Here is a 22,926-nt window from a genome sequence, read left to right as displayed (position 1 = left end):
GAATTTATTAAAATTATTACATTTTGTTTTGTTTGGTTTTTTGTTATTTACATAAAATTTAAAAAAAATGTTAATAATAGTTATTATAGGTGGGTAAACATTTAAATGGTACAAGTTATGAAGAGTAAAAACATAAATATTTTTACATTCAAGGTAGGAATTTAGTTTTATTATGTTATATTATTTTTGAATAGATGAAAAAGAATGTAATATTGAACATAATATTTTGAAATAAATCATTTATTGAATATTGTACTTGCAAATTTCTATTCTTTCTCTCTTAATTTACTACATTTCACTATGTTTAAGAAAATGAAACTAAGTTTGATATAATTAGAGTTAATAATATTAAAATATAATTATATATATAAATTTGAACAAAAATTTCTGGGGAAAAACCAAGGTAACTCCAAAAATGTTAGGTTAGTATTAGCTCTAATTTCAAATCAAAAACGAAAATCGTATCACCTACTGTGGCATATTTTTCATCGTGGTCTTACATATCTAAATTGATATTAACATTAGTTTTATCTTAAACTCAATATTTTTAAAATGGTTTTTTATGGCTCCTGAACAATTACTAAAAATGGAGCTGTCTGGTTTTTGCACGGACGCCTTCAATTGTAAACATAGATTATAATTAATAAAGACACATTTTATTCAATAGTCAACAACTTATTTTTTTCTAGAACTAAATATTTTTATATACATTTTAAATATCATAATATCAAGAGGATAAGTAATGAAAAGTAAATAAATATTTTCATCAAAATAATAAAACAAAATATTAATTTTTATTAAATCATTTAATAAATGCATTAAAAAGGTTAAACTGTATTATTAATACATTTAATTTAAGTAATTTTTAAAATTTTGAACAAAAGTATTATCAAGCAAATATTTTACTTAGTTTTCAAGAATTCTTTTTAGACGCTCAAAAATTGGATTGAATATTTTACGATAACCTATTTCAGTTGGATGAAGATAATCCATTGCATCTTCTTGACTTAATGTTCCATCTGGTTGTAACAAATGAGGATTGAATATTTCAACTCTACAAATATCTTTCACTTTTTCACTGACAATTTCATTTACTTGAGTTCCCAAAATTCTCAATGGATTTGGATAAGGACCACGTGGTAATATTCCCTATAGATATATAGATAAAAGTTATTAAATATACAATGAGATGAGTTTAAAATATCTATTGTAAAACATATTAAACTATTTTAGTCCTCAAATACACTAATTTCTATCGTTTTGATTAATGCAATTTTATTTCAAAAAAGAGTGATCCAACCTTTTTTAGCCCAAATATTAAATTCACATTCAAATCATTATGGTGAACCAGAAAAAAAAATTTTTACGTAAATTTTAATTTAAGTATTATTAAATAACAAATATTTGTGTTTATACTGCAAATAACAAACATTTAAATTGTAATTTAATTTTTTTATTTTATTTATTTTAATTACACATCAATATATAATTTTATAATAACAATTAAATATTGTGATTGATAATCTGAAACACGATTCTAATTTCTAATAATGAATTATCAATATGATTCTTAATTTCAACTTCATTGAATTCATAGTAAAAAATGCTGTTTACAAATAAGTGCTTCAAATAGGTAATAATAAAATTTCAGAAAGAAATTATATAGATTTAGAATTTGTTCTTATGATTTTTAAAATTTTTTTCTTAATTGGAGTTAAGTGTCAAATTGTGTATCATACGTGAAATATTAAAAGATTGTAAAAGAATATAAAATCTCATTAGAATTTGGAACAATGAATAATTCAAACTTTTATTTAAATCTTTTTCTGAAAAAATGGATTTAAACTAAATTAAATAAATTGATTGATTTTCAATACTTATAATTACTGCACACAATGGGAAATATGTCATTATATTTTATGGGATTTAAAAAAAACTGATTGTTTTTCTGAAATTTTATTTATTTTTATTTAATATAAGCTGTCAAATAATTTGTTGTTTGCTTCATGGTATTAAATTTAAAATATTTAAATATTATGTTGAATTAGTAAAAAAAAATGAAAGAATTTAAAACTGTATACTCTCTAAATTCTCATAAAAGTTTTCATAACACAAAAAGTTAATAAATAATTTCCAGTTATTTTACCTCATAATGAATACAAATATTACCATACTCAGTTTCCATTACTTACAAATATGTAATTTTTTTTTCAGTTAGATTACATTTTTTCAGTTCTAGGTATTTACAACTGAATGCTTAATAATAAAAGTTGTTATGATTTTAAATTTAAATATAAAGTTCTTACAATGATTATAATGTAACAATCAGGAAGTTTTGATCGAATTTCCCTAACAATAGCCAATATACCTTCGGAAATTTGAACTGGGGTATTATCAATGTTATTTGATCCAACATTAAGAATACAAACCTATAAGAAATTAAACAGAGATATTTTTTAAAACAATAATATGATGTACAAAATAATTCATTTATATATTTATATGAAAGATTAAATAATAATAATAATTTATTTATATCTACTTTAGGTGTTATGTGATCAAGAATGCCATTTTGAACTCTCCATAAAACATCTTGAGTTCGATCACCACAAATTCCAAAATTTAAACTATTTAAAGGTACAAATTTGTCATTCCATATGGGATAACATTGAATTAATTGAATAATAGAAGCACCAATTAAAATAATATCTGGGTTTTGGGCTTTGGCTTCAGCCACATAACGTTTGTGCTAAAAAAATAATAAATGATTAATTTTTGGTCTAGATATTAAAATATATAGGATGTTTTATAAAGACCTAGTTTTTAATTTTACTACAGATCAATTTTATTTCATAAAAAATACATAGTAAATGATAAATATTGTTTCACTAAGAGTTAAGGTTTAAGTGTGGAACACAATATCATGTATATAACCCTCTCTAATCATTTGATATACAGTGACTCTGTCATTGCAATTACAAATCATGTTTTCACAAATTTGCCTATTAAATTAATTCCTAACGATAACTTTTTGAATTTCTTGCTTAAGATTTAATTAAGTTCACGGCTTGTTTACATAAATTAATAACTTAATAAAACCCCTAAAGAAGAAATAAAGCTTAACCCAAGGGTTAAGTATGATTTACGTTATGTGACTTTTTCTTTTATAGTTTCATTAAATCATTGGTTTATACAAACAAGCCATGAACTTCTCTGACACTTATGCAAAATATTCAACAAGTTATCTGTGAACTTGTTGGGAAAGTCTGTAAAAACGTGATTAATAATTGTATTAACAGTCACTGTGTGTCAAACAATTATAAGGGGTAAAATGCATGATACTATGTTTCACACTTAAACCTCAACTCATAGTGAAACAATATTTTTCATTTATAGTATATTTCTTGTAAAATATGATTGATTTGTAGCATTCTTTATGAAACATTCTCTATCAGTCTATTGTAATAGAGATTAGAGCATTCATTTTTGATTTTTATACACACTTGAATTTTCCATTCATTGTCATCATCTAATGGAATCGTTGGAACAATACATGGATTCATAATTTTACAGTAAATTACAAAATTAAAAAAAAATATGATACAATAGTTACCATACTATAAAACAATCCACAGAATTGTATTAATATTATATTATATGTATTAAATTTAATATATTTTTGAAAAAAACATAAAGCATACTACTACAGGGCACAGAATAAATCAATTATCGTGATGATATTATTTGTTGTTAATTTGTTATCTATTTCAGTGATTAGGTTAGGTTAACTGTCTTAGATAATAAAAGTACAGTGCACCCCAGTGCGGGTACAGGGTAGTTGTCAGAAAAATGATAAGAGACCCGATAGTTATCTATAAATAATAATAATAATAGTAATAAATATTATATAAATAATAACAACAACAACTTAATGATAAAGTAAATCTTTATCATGTATTACAAGTAATACGCAATAGAAAAATAAATTATTATTTATTTTATTTTATATTTTATGATGATTTATTATATTTATATTATTATTATTGACCATGTAATGAATAATGATTAGTTTAAAATTACCCTGGTTAGTGATTATTGATTAAATGTATCCACAGATGTTTTATTCTTCCGTTCTATGGTCTTTTCAATTGTCAAATAAATCGTAAACGTATTAAACTATTAACTATTTATTTAGTAATAATATAATTTTTTTTTACGGACAACGTTCTTATTTGTGCCGTATCACCAGAAAGTTCATTATATGTATAGTTTTATGTGTACTAGCGATTCCTTTGGCAATGTATTTAAAGTAAGCCAATTATTTTTTAATATTTTTTCCATTAAATGAAATTAATGTGATAGCTTGGTTATTATAAGTTTTGTTCTAATATTTGATGGGTATGAATAGATTCTGATTAGAAGAGATTTTTAGGGATACTGCATGCTATAAAATTTATAATACTTTAAGTATTATTAGTTTAGTATAACCAACAATTTTTTGGAGCAACAATCTTTAAACTGTGGTCTGTAGCCCCCTGGTGATTTGTTACACTCATATCTTGGATTCACAGTTATTTATTTATGGTTCCAACCTGGTTGTATAAAGTGAGATATTTTGTAAAAAAAAAAAGAAATTTATGGAAAGTTAATTTAGGAGGGGATTTGTGATTTTAAAAAGTCATTAGGAGGTCTAAATTTTACAAAAATGTATAAATATAATACTTTATAACTTATTTAGATTAATGAGAATAGTTAAATTTAATTAGTTTCAATAGTTAATAAGGTGTTGGTTATAGGTCAAATATCTAAGAAAAAAAATCCCTTGAAATAAAATTTTATTTATCTATAATATTTAATTAAATATTTAATTAGAAAATAAATTGGAATAATAATTATTCATGTATTTAATTTTGTTTCAGACTAAAAAGTCAAATAAAATGAGAAATAAAAAATAAAAAAATAATAATGGACGTAGAAATTGAAAAATATGTGAAAAAGCAAATCCAACTCCAAGAACAAATCAAGGAGTTATTTGTCGAGAAAAAAATGTTACAAGACCAAATCTGTGTACTTTATGAATGTTTATCATTAGAAAAGGTAAATCGTAAAATTTCTGAGTTGGAGAATAAACAAAAAATATTAACATCGTTAGAAAGTATGGTTAATAATTTAAGAACTGACATTGAACCATTAGAGTATTTAAAACAGGTGTTGCAAAGGCAACTTATGGTTTCAACTCTACCTACTAATGATCTAAATATCGAAGAGCGGAAATATTCTGATAGTTCATTATTAACAACAAATAGCTCATGTGCCATTGAAACATTGGACTCTTTAAGTGATGTTAGCTCAGAAGAAAGTATCATGATTTTATCTGATTATGATGTGGTTTCGGATGAAGAATTTTTTAACAATACAGAAAAACCTGTTGAGAACAAAGTTATGTATGATGAAGCATTACTGATGGCATCTAGTGTGCATTCATCATTGGTTGATCATCTAATCCCAAATATTGATTCAAATCAACCTTTAATAAATATTAGTGATCAAGTTAAAAGCAATAATTCTTGTCTTCAATTTAGTTCTAAAAACACAGTTTCATCGATCGATTTAAGCAATAAGAGTGAGCACCTCTTAGAATTATATGATGTAGTCAACGAACTAGACCTTCTAAATTGCAATCAAAATGTTAGTATATTATTTATATTTATTTGTTACAGTATTCTATCTAGATAAAGAAGTATTTTTAATAGTTAAGTTTTTATTATTCAATAGGAAAACATTGAAATTAAATGCGATAAAAGAAAAATCAAACCAATTCTTAATGAAGCACACCAGCCATGTATATTTGATAAAGAATTGAGTGATAGTGAAATAAAATTGTATAAAAATGCATCAACTTCGGTTAATGATTCATGGGTAAAAATCAGTCCCAATGAAATTTCTAATGAACAATTTGTTGATATTTTTCAATCAATTACTGACTCACAGAAGGTATTGTACAATACTATAATTTGTTCATACTTATTTTTATAATTTAAAAGACTAATTATCTATTTTTTTAATACTTATGTAGGATAATACAGTGTCAAAAGTAAAAATGGATATAGATATTTGTGAAAAAAATATTGATAAAATTATGAGTTTTGATAATAGTAACAATGTTGATTCTAATTATGAAGATGAAATTCAAAAACCAAGTTCGGTTGAAAATAAAATTCATGTCAACTTGTTACCTTTTACTGAAGATTCTAATGCACTTAAACAATTAAATGGATCAAAAGAAAATTTAAATGTAGAAATACAAGGACAAAATGATCACTTATATAATCACCAGTTTGCATCAAAATATAATAATGAAGTTATGAATTATAAGAATAATTGCAATGCTGTTATTCATTTTAGTGAAAATGAAATTAATAATCCAGTTTGTCCATATGATAAAGTTAAAATTACACCTTCATTGTTATTTACTGAAGGTTCTAACGTATCAAAAGAATCAAATAATTTGTTTACCAATATTAATGATAAACTGTCTTCTATTAATAATAATGTAAAGCCTATTTTGTTATGTCATACTATAGACTTGAAAGATGAATTATTAAATGGTATTCATCAGTATGGCATTCAGAATCTGATGCCCTTGCAACAGGAATGTATGTCCCATTGTGTTAATGGACGTGATGTTATTTTTCACTCATACCCTTGTGTTGGGAAATCAACTGTATGTCTCATTTCAGTGTTGCAAAGGATTAACACTAGTTTAAATGAATGCCAAGCAATTGTATTAGTACCAACGTTAGAATTGGCATTGTCTGCTCAAAAGGTATTTAGTTTATTATTAGGACCATTTGCAGTTTTAATATTTTTAAATAATTAATATTTTTCAGACAATGAAATCAATTGGGAAATTTTTAAATGTTTCTACGTGTATTGGCGGTACCAATGTTCCTCGTAAACTTTCTCCAGTCCCTCATGTAGTGATTAGTACTCTGCAAGGTTTATGTGAAATGATCAATTGCAACTCGTTATGTAAAGATTTTATAAAAATGCTTGTAATTGATGATGCAGAAGACATGTTAAAATGCAATGGATTTTTTAACAAAATTAGATATGTTTTGTTGTTCCTTAACAATAATCGTCAATTAATTATTCTATCCACTTCAAAAATAGAGGAAATCTTAGATCAGTTTTCTGATTTAATGCAGAATCCTGAGTATATATTAGCACCAAATGAAAAACCTTTGTTGAATGGTATTTATTAATCTTCAATTTTTATATTGTTAACTATTATACATTAATAATAAAATTATTTATTTTTAGATATATCGCAGTATTGTGTTTATTTACCTGAAGAATGGAAATTTGATGCATTCTGTGAACTCTATGAAGTACTCAATTTAACACATGCTGTTGTTTACTGTAACACATGGAGCAAGGCTTTGGAAATAGCAGAAAACATGCGTCTTAAAACATATTTAGTATCAGCTGTACATAACGATATAGATACACATCTGCGGAATCTCATATTACACCAGTTTCAATGTGGTACTAACAGGGTGTTAGTTACTGCTGAATTACAGAGAGGCGAGGATTTTTCAGATGTATCTTGGGTTATTAATTATGATCTTCCTAAAAGTCCAAAAGATTATGTGCGTAAAATTGTTGGTTGTTTTAGCCGCAGAGTGAAGGTAATTAATTTTATCACTACAGATGACAAAACAACTAAAGAAGCTATTGAGACTGCTTTTAATGTAAGTATGCTTAATATGCCTCAGGATCTAACTGATTTATGTGTATCTAACCTGTAATCTATAATATATTAATAATCCAATATTTAATTTTAAATATCAATAAATTTTATTACTATTTTGGGATTATATTTTAATTTTTTAGTTATTATTATTTATAATTACATATTTACTATATTGTATAGTTATATAAATGTTTTCTATGCATGATCAGACGAATTTGAGATGTTGGATAGATATACAGTACATCCTAATATTATGTTTACCTTATTTATTTTTGTTTTATTGTAACATTTATAGGTCATTAAATTTGTAAACATTTATTTTTGTGATCTATTTTTTTTTATTTTAAATATTTTTTTTTTTGTTTTTATTAACATTGCCAACTCTAACCACATTTTTATTTTAAAAATAAATCATAAGATAAGATTTAATATAGATTTTATTTGTAGCATAAATGCTAAAGTTATATTCTAATAAATGTTTATTTCAATTGAATTATTTAGTTTGTTACATTTCAAATAATATTTATGACATATTTTTATTATTATTTCTGAGTACAATTATCTTATAAAATAACAGCTAACTAAAAGACATAAATACATTATTATTTTTTTGTTTGTAAATCAAATATTTTTTTATGAAAGTTCATTATAATATATACATTTTAATTTTAAAAATTTAAATTAAATAAGAAAATATTTGATATAATTAACTTGTCCATAATCAAGATGATTATGATAGTATTATAATTTTGAATGTGTTATTTTGTCCTCTGCAAATATAGAATACATAAGTTATAAGTTATAACAAATGTTGAAACAACATTTTTAGTTTAATAAAATATGAACAATAAAAATTATATTAAATTTAATCACATAAACTAAAAAAAATTGTTACTTATGTTGTTACATTTAACAATAGAATGAAAAAATATAATATTTTATAACATATTAAGATGAATCTTATTAAAGCAATATATTAAGATAATGTTTGTGATAACTGATAATTATTGTATTATATTTTATGAGATTAATTCATTCTAAATTAAAACTAACAATACTCTTATTGAATACAAATTTGTTATACTGCACCTGGGTAAGAGAGAAAGTAAGCAGTTTATTGACAAACTACATTTTTTTCATTCTATTTTAATTTTTGGATACAAAATATTTGCATTTTTTCATTAAATAATATTTTAATAATTAAAAAAATCTAAATCTTATTGTTTTTGTATAGACATAATATACCTATTGTGCTATGTAATTATTTAACTATACTTATAGAATTTATTCACATTTACTGTATCTTGATAACTAAAAAGCCTTATAATTTAGTGTTATTATTAATAGAAAAAAAAACTTTGTTAGTCTACTAACAATAGTCAAGCTGTTTAGGCTTATTATTAGTATACTGTTATGTGTGCTTAAATTTTGGAAGAAATGTTTGTACATTATTTTGTTTAGTACGGTATCAGTACATATTTTTAAGTTTATAAGGAAAGGTTAGGTATGTACTACAAGGCTTTTAGTTAGTAGTCTTAGCTTAATTAATTGGAATGCCTGAATTGGCCTGATGTTTGAGGGCTTGACAGAATCCTAGATTGTGATTCTATGGAAAAAAACATCCTACTGCAGTATTGTAACTAATAAGACAATCTAAATTTGGGGTTGGGAACATGCGTCTCCTTAGCATGCAATTTGAAGCTCTTTGGAGTATATCTTAATATTGATACCCATAAAATATAAATTAAAATTTAACATTATAATGAATTAAAGTTTTTCTTAAATTTATGATTTATTATTATGATTTTAATACCTACCAATTCTCAATTAAATTGTTTAGTTAGATACCTATATGTAATTTTTTACCATGGTTTATTTTTATATTTACTTGTGCACTTGAGCACTTCTGAAAGTCATGATTTTGCAATTATTTGAAAACGCTTCATTTATACAAAAAAATTCACCACCTCTGATTTAGATTGTAAGAAAAATATCGATAAATAAAACAAATTTATATGTTAATAATACCTATTACGTGTATTGTTATTATGTATTAAATAGTCTTCAGAATAAAAATATTAAAATTCTTTTCGTTCATATCTTCACTATTATTATAGCACTCTTCTAGATTTAAATTATTGAGTACTTATCTTAATTAAAATATGAAATTATCACGTATAGTTATAACATATTTTACACTATTACAGTACAACATGTTAATTATAAAATGACCTATGCTAATTTATTTCTTGAGTTATAATATTTAACAATATTTAGGTGATAGACGGAAGACTAATTTGGTACAACTAATATTTACTATTTTATAATTTGTAAATTATACTAATTCGTTAGTGAAAAAAAAAAAACGAAAATACTCATGAAAAAAAAAATTGTCGATCCACGTAAATTTAGTTTAATATATTATAAATTTTCAAAATTATATATTCGCCACTACGATAGTGGTAACTTTGTGTTAGTAAAATAATAATAGAACTGCGGTCGTATTATTTTTATATACCGCGGTCGATATGACGATATTAAATTTGTTTTAACTTGGTCCTGCCCAAAAATACACATTAATTAAATGCTGTATAACAAAGAATTAATCGCTTTTTTTCGTTTACACGTATAATCGGAATAACCTACAAATGTAGATTACTCAGCACTTTTCAGTTTTCACTGTTTTCTGTTTGACGTTTGATGAGTTGTCGCGTGACGCGTATTCGCGTGGTAGTCGGCAGCTAACTTTTGTCCATTTCATATTATTTTGTTGCTCGTTGTAATCTCGTTGATTGTTCGTATTGTATCTGTTGACTGTTCTACAGTGTAGTTGTAGTGTCACTCATAAATAATTCATCATAAAAATAATTATTTCTTTCGTAGTGTTGTAATAGTGTAATTATACTACAGATAATATTTACATTGATTTTGCCATGGTATTTAGAGTTCAGACTTCAGACTTTAGTATCTATCGGAGGCTGATCATTGATCTCCATGTTAACCGCATTGGTAAATTACTGGAAATTATAAATATTAAAATATATAATTTATTTTGACATTTGATGTGGCTAGATTATGTTTGGGGGGATGGGGGTTAGGTTAGTCTCCTACAATATCCGCCTTTGTTAAGACTTAAGTGTATAGTTGTCTATTGTATTTATTTTATCTGAAAGTTCTAATTTAGCTTCTTTAAGTTTACTTATTAAACTATAAAATCTTTACTTGGATGTATTACATTAGTTGAATTATGTTAAATTATTTAAAAAAATATTATATTGAATACTACCTCTTAAAGTCTAATAAAATTTTGAGTCAGGAAAAAGTGTTATTAGATTTATTGTAAAAAAAATTTATCAGGTATGTTTGTTCTGAAAATGTTAAGGTACTACTAGATTTATTATATTATGTAATAAAAAAAATTAATTAAATAATAATTACTGCTAGGTAGGTACTAAAATTATTAGACATAAATTAACATAAGAAATCTGATAGTGAAATTAATAAATTATGATTCATAAAATATAGATTGCATACATATAAATTATAACCGTTATAAATTATATTGAATGTGGAAAACATAATTTTATGGAATTAAACTGTGTGTACACATACATACTTGTATACACAAAATTTTCTGGCCGTGAAATTTTAATTTGACAAAAAAGAATTGTTATTTGACTCATAAGTGTCCATTATGTGATATTTGTAAAACATACAAGAAATTACTTGTAATTTAACCTATTAAATATAAATTAAAGATTTAATTAATTTTAATGAACATTGTGAAATTTGTAATTAAATGAGTTATTTCATGATTTGTTTCTTTAGTTAATAAATTGTTTTACAATGTAGGTAATTGGGGTATAATTAGCGAACCACGTTAATAATCAAGTAACTCAAATCAATTATTTTCATAATAATAGCTGTCAGTTTTTTCCCTATTTTAATACAAAATTTAATGCAGCATGCTCACAAATAGTTCAAAATAATCAAGAAACCTTTTAAAGTAAATTAATAATTATTTTTGAAGATATCAAATTTGAATATTTAATATTTTTGATATTATTTAAATTAATGTATGTAGGTATATTAGAATATTTTAGTTAATTATTTAAACTAAATTGGTTATGTTGGTTTGTTCTTTGTTTTATATTTAGACTTTAATTTTAGTTAGGTTTGGGTATCTACTATTCAAATTATTTTTTAACTACAACTTTAAATTTATTAGTTAGATGTTATTATGAACTGTAAACACAAACTATTAGAATCAATATTAAATTAGACATTTTTTTAAATAATACAATAATATATCCTAATATTAAATAAATTGTATATTATTTATTGTAACACTCAACTTATTGTAATGTATTTAGGTAAAATAAAGAAGTATAAAAATGTACTAATTCAATATGATAAAAATACTGTAATTAATTATTTTTGTGAAGATTGAATAAGTTAATAATTAATTTGAACCTCTGGCATGACATAGCGTTCTGTAAGTTCAAAGTTCTTAAGGGTTGATTGTTTTAGAACCATTAACGTGATTTTGCGTCTCCGAGTTCAAAATTAAGTGTTTTTATTGTTGTGAGTATTTGTGTTACCATTGTTGTTTTAAAGTCTGTTATTTTTGTATGGTATGGAGGAGTTGACACTTCAAACCCATCTTGTAGGTACTGTTATGCAGTTTTTTTGTATGCTTGTTTTTGGATGGGTGACCACCCAAGAATTGAAGTGTATAGCATACTATTTATCATAATGTAGCCTTTATTTGAGCTTTAAAATAATAACTGTTGAAATAAAATTTAAATCAAAAAAAAAATTTGTATACTGAGTTTTACAAATTATATGAGTTTTATCAACATATTATTGACCTAATATATTACAAATATCTTGAGTGTTATAAATAATCTACAATTATAATTAAATTTTCAATTTGATAATTTATAGGTATATTAAATTTATTTATTTATGCTATTTAAAATTTTTTTTTAGTATAGAAATGCTGGATAAATTTAATTAGGGTATTAGTATTCTTGTAGTTTAATTTCATTACTTAATATTTATCAATGAATAATACATAAAAAAAAAAAAAAAAAAATTAATAAATAAATATAAATTTGTTAATTTAAATTTAGTAAGTGATCAATGTTTTTTTAAAATTTTTTAAATTTTAATTTATGTAACAACCTAACTTGACCATTGTGATAAAATGCCTTACATTTAACAAAATATGTGTAGCCTGAGATTCTTTAATAAATTGTATTGGTTAACAGTTATTAAATTTTCAAATTCTTGGTGATTTGTTTTAAAAAATTTAAACTATAAAGCCCTGAATCTTAATATCAAGATTTCATAAATGATATATTTATTGTTTTTACAATTCATATACCTACTGTTTTTTTTTTTTTTTACTTAAAAAGACATACAAGAAACTTATAAATTTATAAATATTTTATAGTTTTAATCAATTATCGAAAAATAATTTAACTAATTCAAGTATGAGCTACCTACAATGGAAATTAATTTTTCTATACACTCCAAATTAATCTTGTGTAAAAAATTATTGTAGATTGTAATGTATGTGTATATACATCTGTATATTATGTTTTTATCCTTTTTTTTTGCATTTATAAATAGATGACTAGGGGTTGGTACTAAAGTTAGTCATCATGATTTAGATTAAAAATTAACTTACAAATTACAAGGCAAGTTTAAAAAATAAGGTTTTCACATTTTTAAAATTTAAACTTGTTTTATTAAAAAAAAAAAGTTGCAGTGTATTTCATGAATTCATAATATATAATATTTAACTATTTTTCGACGTGGTAGTCGTTTGTTAGGTATAGAGACACCAATCTTCTGTATGTCCTCATCGAATAACTTTCACTTTACGCCTTTTCTCTAATTCAATACAGTTAATTTAACTTCGTACTCTTCATGGCGTTCGTTTCCTCAGTTTGGAAAATGAACCTAAATTTCATCACTCCACCATAAGAAAGTTGTATGCTTTTTTTCGAAAACGCTGCAAAAATTCTCAGCAGCAGCCGCTCTATTTTGTGTTCAGTCAATTGTTTTGGAACCTATCGCGCAGAGTTGGCGGAATTTCAATTTTTTTTGTGATTGCTTTATGAATCAGACTCCGAGAAAGTTCAGGGATAAGTGCTCGAAGTTCATCAAAAGTCAAAAAATGATCTTCGTAAACAAAATGTTCAACTTTTGCAAACACCTAGATTGTTGTTAAAATGAAGAGCCGTCCATTTCTTTATTCATCATGAACATTTATTGTCCGTTCCTTAAAATCGTAAACCCACTTCCTTTTTTATCTTTACTCATCACACTTTCTCCATACAAATATTTAAGTTCTTGAAAAATTTCAATTGGGATTTTACTCTTTGTGACAATAAACGAATAACAGAACGCATTTTACACCGAACGTATTTGTAACAAATGTAAGATGGCTAACGCATTTTCGGTATTTACAAAGTAAAGTGAATACCTAATTAATCAAAAGAAAAAAAAATACTACGGGAGCATATGAATTCATATGCGCGCCGGACGATTGCTATCTTAGAACTCTATTATAAACTGAAATGAAAAAAATAACATGTAAATAAATCGTTCGTATTTTACTGTGAACAATGTGCATACAAATCTCTACGAATAAACGAAAACATGGTTACCTGTGAAATCGAAAATACCAAATTTAAACAATGGGAATAACTTTGTTGTTACCACTCACTACAGTCTACTTCTCTTTTCACTAATTATTTAATGACTTAAACATGTGCAGTCATATTGTGGTCTTTACTCAGTTTACTCGACTGGAGCACGTGGTGGCCGCGCGTGCTGTTTTATCGGGTCGGTATATTCATGCTTATGGGCGCATGTGTGCATTTATCCGTTCTAGTCTGTATGTCAGCGCGCAAACAACGGCGGCGTAATTGTGATTCTATTTTACGAACGTTTTGTTTAATTTTTGGACGGAACACGGAACCCCAAGGTTTTGCGGACTACCTTTCGGAAAACGCTTGTACCACTCAAAAGAATGTCTGTCTTTTCCACAAAAGTAAGTTTTCATCAATTACAAAGCTTTGAAATGGAATTATAGCATCTCAAAGTTTTTTACTTCATTTAGAACCATTTGTATTTTATATAGTGTAATAATTGTAAAAGGCCTTTTTTATATCGGGGTTCGATTATATGCCTTTAAATTAATTAAAAATCATTACATTACCTTTCTTCTCCTGGCAGCGACTTATCTATTGATGCTATAGTGAAGGTTTTTAATATGTAGTAGGTAAGGTGACCAGTATATATTAAATAATTACAAGACTTTCTTTACTCAAGTACATTTATTAACTTTATTATAACTTTTCAATACATGAATTATTCGATAATTTTAACACTTACGTCTTCTTGTATATTAGATCTGCGTAATCTTTTACACTTGCTTGTGATCGTCTATGCAGAAAGACCGGCGATGATCGTGCTTTCTTATAACTAATGTACTGTATGAGTATGAGTGTATGACATACATTTTGTATACATGTGTACGTGTGCTATCTATTATCCTTATAATTTTATCTTATTTAATATTAACGACTTATTATAATCCTTAATAACTATTGGTTATCATAACTATTTTAAATTATTTTATTATACTATATTTAAATATTTAATTTTAATTATACATGATTGCTTAGACGCACATCATTACAATAGTCTATCATTGGCCACTAGTTAATTTATTAATTCTGAAATAATTTTATCTAGCATTTTAGCACTTGTATCTACATTATGTTAATAAGTTCATTATTAATATTAGCTGATAAATATGAAGGATTTCCTACAGATCTCTCTGTATCTTTCTCTTCAGAGGACTAAAAAATAAGAAAGTTTATTATATTATAAAAAATACAATATATGAGTTATGAATTAATTATTATTATTTTAAATAAAAACTTAGAGTTTTTCTTTGATAAAAAGGTAAACGTCTTTTTTTATCAGTGATTTCCATTATACAGAGTGCATTTAGTTTGAGAGTTACGATCCTTAGTACGTCATGCTGTTAGCAAATGATGTTTGTCAGTTGTCGCAAAAAAAAAAAAAAAAAATGGAAAAGTGATTACTAATTACAGTAATTACAAGTGTGATCATATACTTTACAGCTGTGATGTTGCAGAATTTATTTTTTGGATAGGGAGTTCAAACTTTAATTTTGGTCTAACACAGTAAAGTAAGTTTGAAAATATCGACGTTTGTTGGACTTGGTTCGATATCAATAAAAAATATCGTCAAAGGTGTTTTTGTGAACTTGGGAGTTACAGGCATGTATTTTTGGTGAAATGCCTTTTTTTCAAGAGTTGTTAATAAAAGAGATATCGGTGGAATGTTGTATGTTTTTGGTTACGACGCAATATGCTTTTTCTTTTGATTAGGAAGAGTGAAATGAGACATTATTATTTTTGAATTATTTAACGAATGATCTATAAGAGTCACTATATATTTTAAGTTTGAGACCTTTGGTAGAGCTTTTGCAATAAAACCAGGAGGTATAGTTAATTCATTAATTTTTTGGCAACACAAACCACAATTATTATAAGATAATTGTGGATAAGATGTAAATTAAATAAATTCATTTTTATTTGTGCTTTTGGGGTAGGATTTAATATTGTAATACATTAATTTGGTTTATTAATTTATTTATATTTTACAATTATTAAATAAAAAATGAATCTTCTTAAAATTCTGAAGTTGTTGCTCAGATATGCGGTCTATATATTATGTAGACCGCACACCTATAATACGCAGTAAATAGTAATAGTAATATGTAAATAAGTAATCAAATTATTAAAATAAATATTTAAATATTTTAAAAAAAGCAAAAAAATCTTGCTAAGAAAATTAAAAAAATGTGTAAAAAATATTAAAAATAATTTTATGTATAAAAACCTTAACGATAAACTGCTTTAATGTCACTCATAAATGTAATAAATAAATCAGGTTCTTCTTTTCTAGCAACTTTTCAACAATAGTGGTCGAGATGTGATTGCAAAAGTTGCATGATTGTGCCTCTTATCGTTTTCATGGTTTTTGTTTTTGCATCCAACTACGATCTCTTTATGCTCTGAGTGTGAGCTTTCGTCAAAGGATCAACGTAGTCTTACTGGTGGTTAACAGTGTTATGAATATATCCATTATCTTTCAAACATTTATAGGCTACCCACTCGTCTGAATGAATAACAAAGCCAGTTTCACACTCTTGTAGAATAATTGGTGGTAATGTGTTTTTGTCTCTTCGAAGAACATAAAAATATCGGCAGTCAGAACCATTTTTAAGCCTAAAAACCCAAAGTCCATCGACACTTCGTCCATGGTTTCTACCGTTGTATAGTTCAGCATCACTGTCTTCTGATGAAGCGGGTTGATCACCATTAAGTAACCTTCCACGATTATATTTCCTTTTTCCAGCAAATCTTGCCTCATCAATCTGTATTAGATATATGACAGTTCCCAGCATCTTTGGTCATTTTTGAACAATACTTGAACATACTTCACGACACATATTAAACCAGTCGGTAAACTATCTCCTGGCATCTACCTGTTAGGGTGGCTGTTGTTCTTAAAGGTATGTCCAATAAAAAAAAGAAAACCAATTCTAATATTTCTGTCAGTTTTAGCTTACTATTAGACTTGTTCAAGTCCTCATAGTAAAAAAAATTATTGCCTTGTCGTACACTGCGCGAAGTCTGACACCTTTTTTTTTTGCACCGAAGAACCGGACGAAATTCACCCATGCTATCGCGTTTTCTACTATTTATCATTTCACTACCGTACTTATGGTAACGCATGGTAACGTTTCGTTGGCAGTGTCTAATAAGCCATGCTCCCTTAAAAATGCAGTGGCATTTTCTTCACTACAGGCGACGGTCGAATAGAACATAGAACTCTTAATTGCATGATGATATGCACTAATAAACGGTTAGGTTACTAATCGACGGCTGTTCGGTTACTAACAAACTTATTAAATACACTACCACACCATAGGCGTAAATTTGGCTTATTAGAAGGGGGGGGCTAAAATTATAAGCATAGAACAGGCCCGCGGAGGGCTTCGCTAACCGCACCCCCCACATACGTTTTACAATTTTATTACCTATAACATTTATTTAAAAGATATATATAAATACATCAAATTTATTGGACCAGATTGCAAATTGCCAACATCAATTTTTTCGTCATTTTTTGATGAGTTTGTATAACTAGAGTTAGATTCATAATCGGTTTTATTTAAACACGATGTGCTTCTAAAAAAGCTAGAGAATGCTAATAAATCAGAATCAACGCTATCGGAATCATCCGAATTTTTTTTAAATTTATCTGGTTTAGGTTTTTCAATATTAAAAATATCAAACACACGTTTACTCATAGTCAATGCTGTTATAAAATAGTAATTGATCAATCAGTATTTAGTGTGTACCTACTGTTTACTGTAATACCGTCGTCCGTCATAATAATGTCTTCAGTTATCGTAACAGATTGTTAATTGTATTGGGATTTTACTTAAATATCGAAGATAGTGATTTTTCCTATTAGCGAAATAATAGATAATAAATACACCAAACGTCGTGTATACCATTTCTAGAAACCTATTTTATCATGACAATTAAAACGTTATTGTTGTAGTTATAAAATATTAACGTAATTCAATCATTTTAATTTTATTATAAATTTACAATACAAAATTCATACATGATGCATGAATCTTAAAGTCTATATTATAACACATACTTATCGGATATACTGTTTAGGAACTACATGGTGTATTTTATAATTTTCTTTAATAAAAAATCTGAAATTTGTTGAAAAATTAAAAAAAAATGTAAGGGGGCTATACACTTTGGGGGGGGGGGGGGTCTAAGCCCCCCTAAGCCCCCCACAATTTACGCCTATGTACCACACTGGTATATCAGTGATTTTGTCTTTTAGTACCCAACAATAAATATAGGCGGAAAATACAAAACTATATCGTAGATATTAAACATTATATTACAGCAAATTATATTTGGTCAATTTTATTTTTTAATGTTTTTTTTTTATCGCTGCTCAGATATGCGGTCTACATACATGTTTGTAGTCTGCGTCCCGTCGGTTGACCGCATATCCGAGCAGCACCAATCTGAAAGCTCGATTTGAAACCCGTAACTTATCGATCGGCAATCGAGTCATCGATGTAGATTACGTAATCAATGTAATGCAGGAAGCGGAAACCGTATTTAGATTGGCGGTACGTGTGCGTTGATAAATGTTGTGATGGCCGATGGGTGGTATATGTTCAATGTATTTCTCCCTAAATTAATGTCATCTCAGAAGAGGTTTTAACTACAATTTAGGGAAAGTACCTCCAAACATACTATTTTATTTTTAATATTTTATTATGTTTTATTTTTTGAGACCGGTCCAACGTGTGATCTACCCAGGGCCCTATTTATGCAAGGACATTGTGGGTATTTTTTTCTTTTTGTCCCGGGCCTACAAAACGCTAAATTAGACTCTGGATTTACCGAAAAAATGGGTGGATCAATGTATAATTTACCGACTAAATTTTATGCTTGTTATATTCTAAAAGTATTTTTTAAATTTGATAAACAAATCAAATATTTGATTTTTTATCGAATGGCATGACCGCCACCATTCTTCTTTAAGTTGTCGGTCTAATAGTGGAGATGCACCATTAACTTTTATAAAATATTTAGACTTAACTAACTTTCACAATGATTCTATTATTTGATTATGAGCTTCAGGATTTGAATCCACAAAATTGTCAGTATGATTTACAGTTTGACGAATAAATCAATGGTCGTTCAGAGAACTATATGCTCGCCACTGATCGCTGTGATTCGTCTTATGAATTTCTACCTCTCTGTTAATGGTTAGAGTGTTAGTCGATCTCTCTTTTCTATAATGAAAACTTGACCATCTGTTTTGTTGTCATTATTACAACAGAAATCAAATACCCATGGTCCCTGTATTCTATTTCCGTAATTTCGTTGGTTATTTTCTATCGGAGTGAATGAACTCGATTATATTTTCATTTCCTTTGAAAGAGGGATTCATCTATCTGTACAATGTAACCAGGACCTCCCATTTTTGGTCTTTTTGAAAACTAATCGTTGATCAAAAATCACGTCGCGGTTCAGATTGTACCAGTCAATTACACTAGATTTATTTCTACTTGTCCATAAAACTGTATTATCATATACCCATTACCAGACAAGTTCTATTATTTCTGTTAGAGCTAAATTACTATGACATTTACCATTGAGGTCTGTGTTAGAATAAAATGTTCCTGCGCGGATTGACTGATATGTTTGACATCCCTTTTTAATACACTTCATAGTCATAATTTTACCAAGTACCGTTCGAATATATTTTTTTACTAATTCTTGTTGTTTCACGTAATTATCCAACACATTATCGGTGCCATCAATATTCTTTTTAGAGAAAACCAAACAATTGTTTTTAAAATGTTTTTACTTTTTAAATATTCAACGCATTTTACTTCATCAATAATTATTTTTCTGCCCCATTGTTGAAATAAAATTCATTTTAAATCGGGGCAAAACATACGTGACATTAAATCAAAACATATACTCACTCGTGAAAAAAAATGGAAAAAATTTACTAACAAACGAAATCACTCAGAATAAACGCTAAATGGTAACTGAATGTCTAAATTATATTTTAAAAATACAATATAATCGTAAATTCTATAACATATAGATAATTATGTAGGTGTAGCACTATAGAATGAAATATAGGTATCTGTTATCGGTAGGATCACAGAACACTTAATCGTAGATAGCCATTCATTGGTAGATCACACATTGGACCGGTTTCTCTTTTTTTATTATTATTTATTTTATTTAAAATATATTTTATGTTTTTTATTATTTGTATTATGTATTTTTTTTAGACTAAACAATAAAAAAATGATATGAAATAAGTTTATATATATATACCTATTTTATCATTTTTATCTCTATTACTATTATAGTATAATTATTATTAAAATCATTTTTAAAATGTATGTAAAATCATTTTACAAAGAAAAATATTGATATATTTTACGCATGTACACCGGTGTATTGTATTGTTAAAGGAAATGCACGCGATATTATTATAAGTTCCCCTCAATTTGCCTAACAATATGATGAATTGTTTAAACTCAACCGGAAATCTCAATTGATTATGTGCACTCAGAGGAAACGCATTTTTCCACTTTGTTATAACACTGAGTATTTTAATGAAACATGCACAGCTATCACATAAACTAGTATATATTATTACAGTTCTGTATACATTAGTATATTATATGGTTGTGTTGTGCGAGTGTTAAATAATAATTGAATGGTAGTTGTATTTTTTAAATCACGATTTTAAGTATTCAGAAATATTCATTTAGTAAACTATACAATTATTTACTTATTACAATTTTTTTAACATTTTTATCTCATAATTATTTGTTTATTAATTATTGTAATTGTTATATTGTTAAATATCAATCGATAAGTATGTCATGTACAGTGTCGGATTTAGGACTTTAAACACCCGAGGCTAATTAAAATTTAGTACCTTTACATAGTATTATTAGCTACGGGGGTTAGGGTGTGTGGGTTATCAATACAAAACAAAACGTTTAAACAGGTACAAATCAAAAGTATATTTTTATTTAAATCGTCTTAACTTATACCTATTATATTTAAAAATCATTAAAACATTTAAAAACTTAAACATAGGTAAATAAAAAAATCTCTTGGTTATTTTAATTAAGTAAAAATAATTGTATTTCTGAAAATTTAAAAATTAACTTTTTTAACTTTTTTTGTGACTAAATTATTGATTATGTCTTTATAATTGAGTCTTGCAATTTTGTTTTGTATAGATATAACAGATAAGTGGTTAAGTCTTGTTTGCTTTATTAAGGCATTGTTAATAACAATTTTCATCATTATTAAAAATTTATTTTCTTCACTTATGTTACAAAACTTAGAAATCGACGATTTCGGTAGTTTTGTATATATTTTTTTAATTTTTAGTTTTATTTTCTGTTTTCAACCCCACTAAGATTTTTTTTGAATTATTTATCTTTTTTTTTTTTTTTAAATAATGTTAAAGTTAAAAAATTGTTAAGTTTAAATAAATCTGACAATGACTATCGGTTATATGACACGAACAATTGACAATAAAAATATTATCGTACATTCGAACATTGTAAATATATTAATATACATTTATCGTCGACTCGATAGCCAGTTTGGGTTTTCTCCGAAAACTGACTGATAAAGATTGGGCAACTATAAAATTTATAAAAGATGTTATTATTGGACAAAAATATAAACATACGAATGTCTAATATTATTTTTTCTGTTTAAAAAAATAATATAATTTATACATATTTTATTAGATATTTTTATTTTTCATCTATTTAAGAACGCCCGGGGCAAGGATACCCAATAATTGCTCCACCCCTAGATTCGGCACTGGTTATATATTATATATTTATAGCATAATACAATTATTTTTTTTGTGTAATTTAAATTTTGGGCGTCCATAAAATTTATAGAATAATATTTCGTTTGTTTAATGACTTCTGCCACGCTTTGATAACATGAAGTAAAAATTCAAAAGAAATTCAAAAATTTTTTTTTGTTCAATGTCCATCCTGAATATGGATAAATATATTTAATATAGTGTTATTAAGTATTGTATAGGTACTGTTCGGGAGACCTACACAATTTCTAAGTGATTTATTTAATTAATGTCTATACTAAATTTACAAAATGTACATTATGATAATTTAAAAATTGTATCTACATGTATGACATTTTACAGTTTGTATAATATGGTAATGTACGATTATACATTTGATGAAAATGTTTTTGACATTTGACCTTGGCGCATTAAAATTAACAGCACTTCATCAACTACACTATTGGCTGCGGGCACAGGAACTTACCTGTTTATGTATACATTTATTTAATATATACATGCGCACATACACACAAAATTTATTTTGTAACTAATGTAGGTAGTAAAATTAATATTAATTTAGTATAATGTCGAAACGTGTTATCAGTTGGGCAGAACTCGATCTAATGATCTTTCCG

At 26.1% G+C, this 22,926-nt stretch overlaps 2 protein-coding genes across 2 annotated transcripts; one reads left to right on the top strand and one right to left on the bottom strand.

Moving 5' to 3' along the window:
* Nucleotides 1-850: 850 nt before the first annotated feature.
* On the bottom strand, nucleotides 851-3,721 carry LOC112602888 (platelet-activating factor acetylhydrolase IB subunit beta homolog). Its single transcript, XM_025351234.1, has 4 exons — nucleotides 3,504-3,721; nucleotides 2,543-2,749; nucleotides 2,307-2,429; nucleotides 851-1,149 (listed from the first exon to the last, which is right to left on the bottom strand). Exons 1-4 carry the CDS (start codon nucleotides 3,561-3,563, stop codon nucleotides 907-909), a joined length of 633 nt encoding a protein of 210 aa, XP_025207019.1. The 5' UTR covers nucleotides 3,564-3,721; the 3' UTR covers nucleotides 851-906.
* Nucleotides 3,722-4,066: 345 nt separating this feature from the next.
* On the top strand, nucleotides 4,067-7,873 carry LOC112602894 (ATP-dependent RNA helicase DBP5-like). Its single transcript, XM_025351243.1, has 6 exons — nucleotides 4,067-4,309; nucleotides 4,920-5,688; nucleotides 5,776-5,994; nucleotides 6,077-6,826; nucleotides 6,891-7,254; nucleotides 7,324-7,873. The coding sequence occupies exons 2-6, from the start codon at nucleotides 4,966-4,968 to the stop codon at nucleotides 7,809-7,811; spliced, it is 2,544 nt and encodes an 847-aa protein (XP_025207028.1). The 5' UTR covers nucleotides 4,067-4,309; nucleotides 4,920-4,965; the 3' UTR covers nucleotides 7,812-7,873.
* Nucleotides 7,874-22,926: the final 15,053 nt, after the last annotated feature.

The sequence above is a fragment of the Melanaphis sacchari genome, unplaced genomic scaffold (genome assembly GCF_002803265.2).
Source record: "Melanaphis sacchari strain LSU unplaced genomic scaffold, SCAv2.0 Contig91_pilon_pilon, whole genome shotgun sequence".
NCBI lineage: Eukaryota > Metazoa > Arthropoda > Insecta > Hemiptera > Aphididae > Melanaphis > Melanaphis sacchari.
The sequence above is the reverse complement of the archived record's forward strand: the minus strand, read 5'-3'. Positions and strand labels throughout refer to the sequence as shown.